Below are 10,049 nucleotides of genomic sequence, written 5' to 3' on the forward strand. Positions count from 1 at the left end.
CTGGAGCGAGTCCAAAGAAGGGCAACGAAGCTGGTGAACGGTCTGGAGCACAGGTCTTATGAGGGGCAGCTGAGGGAACTGGGGTTTTTAGTCTAGAGAAAATGAGGCTGAGAGGAGACCTTATCACTTTCTACAACTACCTAAAAGAAGGTTCTAGCAAGGTGGGTGTTTGGTCTCTTCTCCCAAGTTACAAGTGCTAGGACAAGAGGAAATGTCCTCAAGTTGCACCGGGGAAGTTTATATTGGATGTTAGGAAAACTTCTTCACTGAAAGGGTTTTCAAGCATTGGAACAGGCTGCCCAGGGAAGTTGTTGAGTCACCATCCCTGGAGGTATTTAAAACATGTGTAGATGTGGTGCTTAAGAACATGGTTTAGTGGTGGACTTGGCAGTGTTAGGTTAACAGTTGGACTCGATAATTTTGAGGGTCTTTTCCAACCTAAGTGATTCTGTGATTCTATATGATGATTCTACAAATCCTTATGATAATGTGAAGTTTGAATTAGGCACTCACCTGTTAGTGTGGTTTTGAAAATTTACACTAACTTCTAAGTGACTATAGATTTTCTCTTTCATATGCTCCTAAAAATTAACTTTGTTCTTTTACGCTATTATACAATTGCAATCTGCTGGATGTTTAGTACTGTTTCCCCTTAAAAAAAAAATAAAAAAGAAAAAAGAAAATTCACAGATACATAGCCTTTAATCACTTGCCATGGGTTTTGGGTTTTTTTTGCAGTAATTTTTTCTTTATGATTCGTTATTTAGAGAGTGATATTTATCTTACCACTACAATACGTAGTGATAAGAAAGTAAAGAAAGCATTTGAAGAAATACCAACATATGCCTTCCCCAAACTTATAATCCTACCTGCACATCCACTTCTAGCCAGTGTGAAAGACAGAACTCCAGGTTAGCTGTATATTTGCTCTGACCCAGTACATGCTTGATCTTATGTCATATGACAGGTTCTCATTGCATTAATTTAATACCTCCCTATTTCCTTATTTTTAGGTACCTTGTGCAAAGATGTCAACTGCATTGCCATTTGTTTTGCTTTTCCTGTTTCCGATGCTGCTGGCAGGAGCTTGGTTTCTCAAAAGTTTACCCTGTGATGTTAAAGCCTCTGAAGGTACTGTGACAGTGGACTGCACTGATAGGCGTCTCATGGAAGTCCCCAGAGGGATCCCTGAAAATGCTACCAACCTTACCCTGAGTATTAACCATATTCCCCATATCTATCCAACATCATTTGCTCATCTTGAAAACCTCATGGAGATTGACTTCAGATGCAACTGTGTACCTGTCAGAATGGGGCCCAAAGATCATGTGTGCACCAGGAGACCGAAGATTGAGAATGGCAGTTTTGCTGCCCTGACAAGACTGAAGTCATTGTATCTGGATGCAAACCAGCTGTTGGAAATACCCCAGGGTCTTCCTACTACTTTACGTCTGCTGAGCCTGGAAGCAAATAGTATCTTTTCTATCCAAAAAGCTAATTTGTCAGGGCTGGGAAACATAGAAATGTTGTATCTGGGGCAGAACTGTTACTACCGTAATCCATGCAATGTTTCATTTGAAATTGAAAAAACGGCCTTTCTGGAGCTGAAAAAAATAACAATACTATCCCTGAAGTCTAACAACTTAACTCATATTCCACCCAATTTGTCATCTACTTTAAAAGAACTGTATATTTACAATAACATGATTCAAGTGATTCAAGAACATGATTTAAGTGCCCTTCACAACCTAGAAATTCTTGATCTAAGTGGTAATTGCCCACGTTGCTATAATGCCCCATATCCTTGTATTCCCTGCCCCAAGAGCACAATTGAGATACATTCAAAAGCTTTTTATTCCTTGAAAAATTTAAGAATTTTGCGGCTTCACAGTAATTCTCTTCAGAGTATACCCAGCAGCTGGTTTAAAAACATCAGGAATCTCAAAGAGCTTGACCTCTCCCAAAATTTTCTCATAAAGGAGATTGGAGATGCTCAGTTTTTGAAATTTATCCCCAGTCTTGTAGTGCTTGATCTGTCCTTTAATTTTGAACTGAAGATGTATTCTCCATCCTTGAACTTGTCTACGACATTTTCTTCCCTCTCTAATCTGGAAACCCTGAGGCTCAGGGGTTATGTCTTTAAAGAACTGAGAGAAAGAAATCTAAACCCATTGCTCGGTCTTAGAAATCTAACAGTGTTGGATCTTGGGACTAATTTTATTAAAGTTGCTGACCTGGGAGTGTTCAAAAAATTCCCAGCTCTTAAACTCATAGACCTCTCAGTGAATAAAATTTCTCCTTCTTCAGGTGAAAGCAACTTTTATAGATTTTACTCTAATCCTAGGATTTCAGTAGAGCAATACAACAGGCAAGTATTACAAGAGATGCATTATTTCAGGTATGATGAGTATGGGCGAAGTTGCAGGTCCAAAGACAAAGAGGCTGCCTCCTACCAGTCTTCAGTTAATGAAGACTGCCTGAATTATGGGGAAACTCTGGATTTAAGTAGAAACAACATATTTTTTATTAACCCCTCAGACTTCCGTGATCTTAGTTCCCTCAGATGCCTCAACTTGTCGGGTAATGCAATAAGTCAAACTTTAAATGGAAGTGAATTCTACTACTTGTCTGGATTAAAATATTTGGATTTCTCTAACAACAGGATTGACTTGCTATACTCAACTGCTTTCAAAGAGTTAAGACTTTTAGAAATTCTAGACCTGAGCAATAACAAACATTATTTTTTGGCAGAAGGTGTTACTCATGTGCTTAGTTTTACGAAAAACTTGTCCTATCTGAAGAAGTTAATGATGAATGAGAATGAGATTTCTACCTCTATTGACAGGGGAATGGAAAGCCAATCTCTTAAAATTTTAGAATTCAGAGGAAATCGTTTAAATGTTTTATGGATGGATGGGAATGCTAGATATTTGTCATTCTTCAAGAATCTGACCAGCCTGGAACAACTGGATATTTCCTTCAACTCACTCAGTTTTTTGCCTCATGGTGTTTTTGAAGCTCTGCCTTCAGAACTCCGGATCCTCAATCTAACCAATAACCAGATGAAGAGTTTCAACTGGGGACACCTCCACTATGTGAAGAAACTAGTAACTCTGGACCTCAGCAATAACCTTCTGGCTACTGTTCCCCGAGAACTGGCCAATTGCTCTTCAACGCTCCAAGAACTGATGCTCCGAAACAATCGCATTCAACGTCTAACCAAACATTTTCTCAGAGGTGCTTTTAAATTGAAATACTTGGACCTCAGCTCAAACAAAATACAAATAATTAAGAAATCTAGCTTCCCTGAAAATGTCATTAACAACCTGAAAATGCTGCTTTTACATGGCAATCCTTTCAAGTGCAATTGTGATGCTGTGTGGTTTGTTTCGTGGATTAATCAGACTCAAGTGACTATTCCTCTTCTGGCCACAGACGTGACCTGTGCTGGCCCAGGGGCACATAAAGGAAGGAGTGTGGTTTTCTTGGATCTATATACCTGTGAGCTGGACACCTCATATTTGATCTTGTATGCTCTGTCAGCTTCAACTGTCCTAGGCTTTATGGTGTTCGCAGTGATGAGCCATCTCTATTTCTGGGATGTGTGGTATAGTTACCATTACTGCACTGCCAAGTTGAAGGGCTATAGGCGTTTACCAGATGCTTGCTACGATGCTTTTATTGCCTATGACAATGAAGATCCAGCTGTGAATGAGTGGGTGCTGACAGAACTGATTGAAAGGCTGGAAGATCAAAAACCCAGACAGTTCAATTTATGCCTGGAAGGAAGGGACTGGCTCCCAGGACAGCCAGTCTTTGACAACCTTTCCCAGAGTATTCAGCTGAGCAAAAAGACCATATTTGTGCTGACCAACAAGTATATTAAAAGTGGCAGATTCAAGACAACATTTTACATGGCCCACCAGCGGCTTCTAGATGAAAAAATGGATGTCATTATCTTGATATTTCTTGAGAAGGTTTTGCAAAAGTCCCGGTATGTCCGGCTGAGGAAGAGGCTTTGCAAAAGTTCTGTCCTGGAATGGCCAACTAACCCTCGATCTCAGCCCTACTTCTGGCAGTGCCTGAAAAATGCAATAGCTACAAGTAATACACTGGCTTACAACAAGCTACTCCAAGAAACTGTTTAGCTTCGCCTTTCCCTGTAAAATATTGTTATGATGCATGGTGAGCAAAAAGATCCTAAACTTCATTTGAAGAACTGTTGAAGTGTGGAGGATAAATGTAATGGTGATATTATAATCCAAAATGAAATGCACAATTAGTCCCTAAGCTGATAGTTCACTTGTTTTGCTATGACAAGATTGAACAGAAACTGTTGCCAGCAGATGTTTAGCTGACTTGCACCTTGCTTGGCATTGATTTCTACATAGCAAGAGAAGATGCACTACGCACTGGAAGTCCCTGGTTTGGAACAGAATCACTACTTTGAGCTTTCAGTTCACCAGAGGCCTCCAGCATCTCCTGTGGTTGGGTCAAGTTGAGTGAGACACTTGCTCAGCTTACTGTAGTACATAGACTGCTGGGAGGAGTGTGGCGGTGCCTAAAGTTGCTGCTGTTCAGATCACTGTTGGAGTAAATGGGATTTTAATAGAAAATGATAATTTCTGTTTTTGGTGTATTTATGAAAAGCAAGAAATGCATTTGCCAACACATTTGTCTCAGAAAATACCCTAAGCAAAGTTCATGCTTTGATTTTAGGAGTCGGGAAATGTAAGAACTACTATCTTTTAATCTTTTTCAGCTGCTGAGCCTACCACTTCTGTCTGAGTGGGCAACAGCCCTAACCACTGGGGAAAGGAAGCTCTGGTGGGACTGCTGTCAGGGGCCTGGGGGTGGTACGAGAGCTCTGTGTCATCTTGTCAAAAAGCTCATAAATCTGAAGAGATTTTGAGGAATGTGTATGGGCTAAAATGGGAAGGTATGTGAGAAACAAATTCAGAAGGGCTTGCAGGCTGTGGGTCGGAAGGACTTACATGATAAAGGGAATCCCTGTGCACAGAGCTGCTGCGCCGGAGCGAGGAGAGGGAGCAGGACAGCAGAGAGGGAAGCCTTTGCACAAGACAGATGGAGAAAATCAAGTAAAACAAAGAGGAAGTGAGAAGAGATAAAGAAAAGCAGGTAAAAAGAAAAAAGAGAAAGTGGAAGATGGGGAAAGAATGGAGAAAACCACAGCTAAACTAGGCCATGATAGAAGTTAAGAAGCACTGATGGATAATTTACAAGTAACCTCTTCATTCTGCCTTTCACCTCCCTCCTTGTCTGCTGGCTGAGCCAGCTCCTCCCTGAGGACTCAGAGCTCCTCTCCAGTGTTGTGCCAGCCACTTTAGGAGCTCGGCTTCTCCCTTTCCCTCCAGGTCCTGTGTTACAACCCCTTGTGTGCCAACTGGGATGGTGTTAGTAGGTCCAACCAGGGCTGGGGATAAGGACATGCTAAAGTCACTGACTCACCTCCACCTGCCCAGACTTTTTCCAGAACAAAACACAGTCACTCAAAGTGCAAAACATGTAAGACCAAGTCATATAAGGAAAGCATCCATCCCACCATTTCTTTAGTCATGCTGTGGTGCTCCAGAGCAGCCTCAAGCCCTCCTTCACCTCCTTGTTCCCCAGGCAGGTCCCTCTCCCACAGTGGCTGCTGGGGCACCACTAAAATCCTGAGCTGGTAATGGGTCTGACTTTAGAGACATCCTGAAAAAGGGAAGAAGCACTGCTCAGAAACACAAACACTTGGGCCTGTTCCCCGCTCCGGTTCACAGCACAACCTCATCAAACACGTGAAAGCTGAAGCCTTTTGCACTGGCAGCCTAAACCTTTGTGTGTGGCATGGAGGGGTTCTCTGCTTGCTGTGATCACCTCTGTTTTGGGAGGAGCAGCAGCACCCTCTCACCTTGCTGGATGTGCCTGTCCACAGCACAGTTCAGGCAGCTTCTCCCCTCTCTCTCAAAGCCCTTTTCCTTTTCTGTCAGCAAGTCTCAGTCACAGCTCTGGCCAACAGGGAACTAAAACTCTTAACTGCTTTGAACCTGCTTGTTTCAGCTGCCTTCTGCATTTCCTCACCTGCCTGTTCTGCCTGGTCCTTTCTTTAAATAGTCTCTTTTTTTATTTGATTGTAGGCAACCAGACAGACAAGAATCCAAACATGAAAACCAAGTTTCATATAAAAATATATTACAGAAAACAGGGGGTTTTCCTCCCAATTTGTCACAGCATTTTTATTAAACATAGAAGTAGGAAGTGCCTGGTTGAAAAAGTGGGAATTTTATTGTTATATTTTGATAACATAACTTTTAATAATGTATCTTTCTGATGGTTCTGTTTGTAAGCCTAAACACTCTATATCTCTAAATATGATAACATGAACTGTAGTATGACTCTTTTAATAAGATAATGCTTGAAACAGGAACCTCTGCTCCTCAGTTACTCCCACACCATCTCCCTCTGACTCCCCACGCCATTTCTACCTGGAGCAGATCCTCTTTCTCAGCCTAGTTGATTAGGAGAAGGGCACAAGGTCACCTGGCCTTTCTGGGAAGTATTTTCTCCTCTTCCATTGAGAAGCATCCAAAGGATGGGTATGGTGTGAGTAGCAGTATGTGTATATATACAAAAGTCCAAGTTTACAGTACGGTAAGGGGCTTACACATGCTGCAGTGCAATATTATAGAGAGGCCAGTGATGCTGCACTAACAATTTTGTGAGTATCCAAGAGAGACAGCGAATGGTGCTGTGGTCTGCAGTGGGCAATGAGTGATCTGCTGGCACAGCACTGCCCACAGCTGGGGTCAGCACTCTCGGCCAGTGCATGAGTTGCCAGAGAAGAGCCCACAGCTGTTTTTGTGTGACAAAACCCTTCCTGATACCTGCACCCTTGCCCTGCAAAAAACATGGCCAGAGGAATAAAGAGGTGTGAGGGAAGACTGAAACACCAAGTTCTCTTTTTGTAGCTAAAGAAGACAATTCCTGCCCCACTCCTCACTCCATTTTTGTGTGCTGTGACACTGCTGGGTAGTTACCATACTTCAGGGAGGAGGCACCAGCCCCATTAGCTAAGGCAGGGCTATATCCTTCTCTCTAAATGCTTCAGAGTATGCTAAAAGGGGACCACGTACTGTCCTGGACCTTGTGTGTTTTGCAGACTGAAGATTACCTCTGTGCTCATAGAAAACTGGGTTTGAGGCTTTTTTTAAGGTAGTTTCATACATAGTAGCTAAGAGCATTTCATTGGTGGGTACAAGCTCAATCCAAGTCTTTCTTTAACAGGAAGAACAATTTTCATTTAGATTTGTTAGGTTTATAGCCAAGAAATGCCTTAAATGGTCATGCCCTCCATTCCTCCTGGAATCTTTTTTTATAATGGAGCACCACCAGAAAGGCAGGAGTTATTTAACAGACTCAAATTAATAATTTATTGCTTTAACTGTATGAGGATTTTAACCTTGGAGCTTGCTTGCCTGGTTGGTGTAGCAGTGTCTGAATTTACAAAACACTGAAGAGTCCTGAGGTTTCTATACCTCAGGGTTTCACAATGGTATAGCTTGTGATCTGGTGTGAGGTCAATAACAAGGAGGAGGTAGGGCATTCAGCTAACCTAAATGTAGACAGTTACAGCTGCATTAACAGGTCTATGCATCATTCTCCCTTCAGAGGTGAGATGATAGAGCCATTTTATGAATATCACTTATCTCATCCTAACACAGAAGTTTAAGATGGGTCAAAGTAATTGTAAGCCAGAAGTAGGATTTCTCTCCATTAGCTGTAAAGTGTTCCCATGGTGATCAGCTCAGACGTAGGTGTCTGCGCTGCAGATACTTTCAGTTAGGCAAGGTGACTGCTCCTCCAGGCTTACATGTGCCATCAGTTGCAAGATGGTCTTGAATAACCATGTCATGTGGACATAAAAATATCTGAAGTATTATAAACACCAACTGTGATGACCAAAGCTCTTCTTCACCAGTTGCTGTTTCCTTACAGAAATTGTACCAATGGCTAGACTTGGTATTTAGTCTACGTGGCCTGGAAAGACCAAAAGTGGAGTGGAATAAGGAGAGAGAAGAGAAAGGAAGAGGAATATTGGCAAATTTATCAAGTTTTTACAGTTCTTGAGGAATTGGCAGAAAAATGCACTGCTTAAATTGCTATCATTATTGTGGGACAAGAAAAATAATCAATGAAAATTGTCAAGAAACATCCTTACTTACAGCATAGGTTTATACAAATACAACATCATCTTTTCTCTCTTTGATCTCCCTGTTTTTAAGAACTGACATATGAGGAACTTGCAGGTGTCTCCCTATGAGAATAATTTATGTTAGAAGGAACCTCTGAAAGTCAGAGCAGGTCTAATTTCAACATAGCATTAGCTTGTTTAGGCCCTTGTTCTTCAATAAATTTGGGGTGTTATGTAGTAAATATAATATCCTGTAAAGGAACTTCATAACAGCATCTTTAAAAAAAACTCTGAAGATCAGGAGCCCTTGGTCTGTAGTAGATCACATTTTGGAGCGATAGGATCTCCAAAACTGTGAACATATTTTTTATCTTCTGAATAACCCCTGCCTTGTCAAATTTCTCAATTTTGTTCTGAAAGTATCTGCCTGTAGAACTAAGCTCTGTGATAGGCTGTTCATCTGAAAAAAAAATCAGGCCCAGGTCAAATTTCTCCATTTACTCTGAACAAAATATTCAGGTCATTTAGGTTATAATTCTTCTCAGTTGCCTCTGGAGGAGCTCAGCTTCATTTAATACATATGGAAGTTAGTTGCCTAATATGGGAAGATAAATTATCTGTCTAAATGCAAAAGACGTACACATTAATCCACCATTATCTCCAGGAGCATAAGTGGGAAAAATAAAGCACAGAGAAGTCAAATCATTTCTACTATGTCCATCTGCTGCTGCTGAAACTGAAAAGGGAATCTGGATAGCCAATTTATAAAAGCAACAGGCATGCATTCCTTGGTTAATGAGCACTTAGAGGTTATTTATACATGGGATTATTTAATTAGAAAAATAGCCAAAATTGAGAATCAAATGTGTACCTAGTGAGAAATTCTTAATTTGGGTGTGAAAAGTCTGAGAGTAGGAAGCTGTACTAAATTCTGTAAAACTGGAGTGGGTTTTTGGTTTTTTTTGTTTTGGTGGGAGAGTATCGTTTTTCAAGATATACAGTCCCGAGCCAAGGAAGTGGTATCAGAATAGCCCCTGATCTAAATCTATGGCCTTATCTCTCTGCACTCTGTTTTCTTTCCTTTATTCTTACCGAGACATATTGCTAATGGCAAAATTCTGAGCAAAAGCAGACATAGATAACAGAGCTTTTTTTTTTTTTTTTTTTTAAGATAAACACCCACAAAATCAAAACCATCTTTTCCGGTGCAAATTCAGAAACATTTGAGGAAACGAAGTTTTCAGTCTTTTTCTAGTAGTGGCAGTATTGAAGGACTGACAACGAGTTTATATCATTATGGAAAAGCTGGCAAGCTTGTAAAACAGAAGGTTTCCACTTCAGAGAGAAACTGACAATGAGACCTTCTTTGTGAATATGTCTTCTTTTCCTGCCCTAATTTTTTCGTGCTTTTGCTTTGCTAACTGTAGAACTCCACTGAAATCTGATTTTTAACTGACATCTGTCAGTGGCAAATTACTCTCAGTGTACAAGAACAAAGGAAAAATTCCTGAAACACAAGAGAGTTTTTACCTTACATTCTTGTTTTCTGGTTTGCAGGTGATTCTTCCCCATCATTTACCGAGAATATTTGAGATTCACAAGTATATATGGAAGGACTATATTTCTACAAGATTATGCTCTTGCAGCCAGTTCATCTTTTCAAAAAGAAAAAGAAAAGCTCTCCTTTTCTAGTCTCTCATGGAAACATACTTTGAACTGGTGCAGGTGATACCACGAGTGGAGGAGCAGCAAGGGAAAAGGGCAGGTGCTCTACTTGCCCCCTCTTTCGGCAGCTGGCCTGCATGCCAAAATTAAGTGGGAGCAGCTCAGGGTGCCCAAACCCAAATCCTGCCCCAAGCAG

At 41.0% G+C, this 10,049-nt stretch overlaps 1 protein-coding gene across 1 annotated transcript; it reads left to right on the forward strand.

The window, feature by feature from the left end:
* Positions 1–1,018: 1,018 nt before the first annotated feature.
* Positions 1,019–9,833, forward strand: TLR7 (toll-like receptor 7). The gene is made up of 2 exons (XM_010076693.1): positions 1,019–4,185; positions 9,746–9,833. The coding sequence occupies exon 1, from the start codon at positions 1,029–1,031 to the stop codon at positions 4,146–4,148; it is 3,120 nt and encodes a 1,039-aa protein (XP_010074995.1). The 5' UTR covers positions 1,019–1,028; the 3' UTR covers positions 4,149–4,185; positions 9,746–9,833.
* The last annotated feature ends 216 nt before the right edge of the window (positions 9,834–10,049 follow it).

Source organism: Pterocles gutturalis, unplaced genomic scaffold (genome assembly GCF_000699245.1).
Source record: "Pterocles gutturalis isolate BGI_N339 unplaced genomic scaffold, ASM69924v1 scaffold50893, whole genome shotgun sequence".
Classification (NCBI taxonomy): Eukaryota; Metazoa; Chordata; class Aves; order Pterocliformes; family Pteroclidae; genus Pterocles; species Pterocles gutturalis.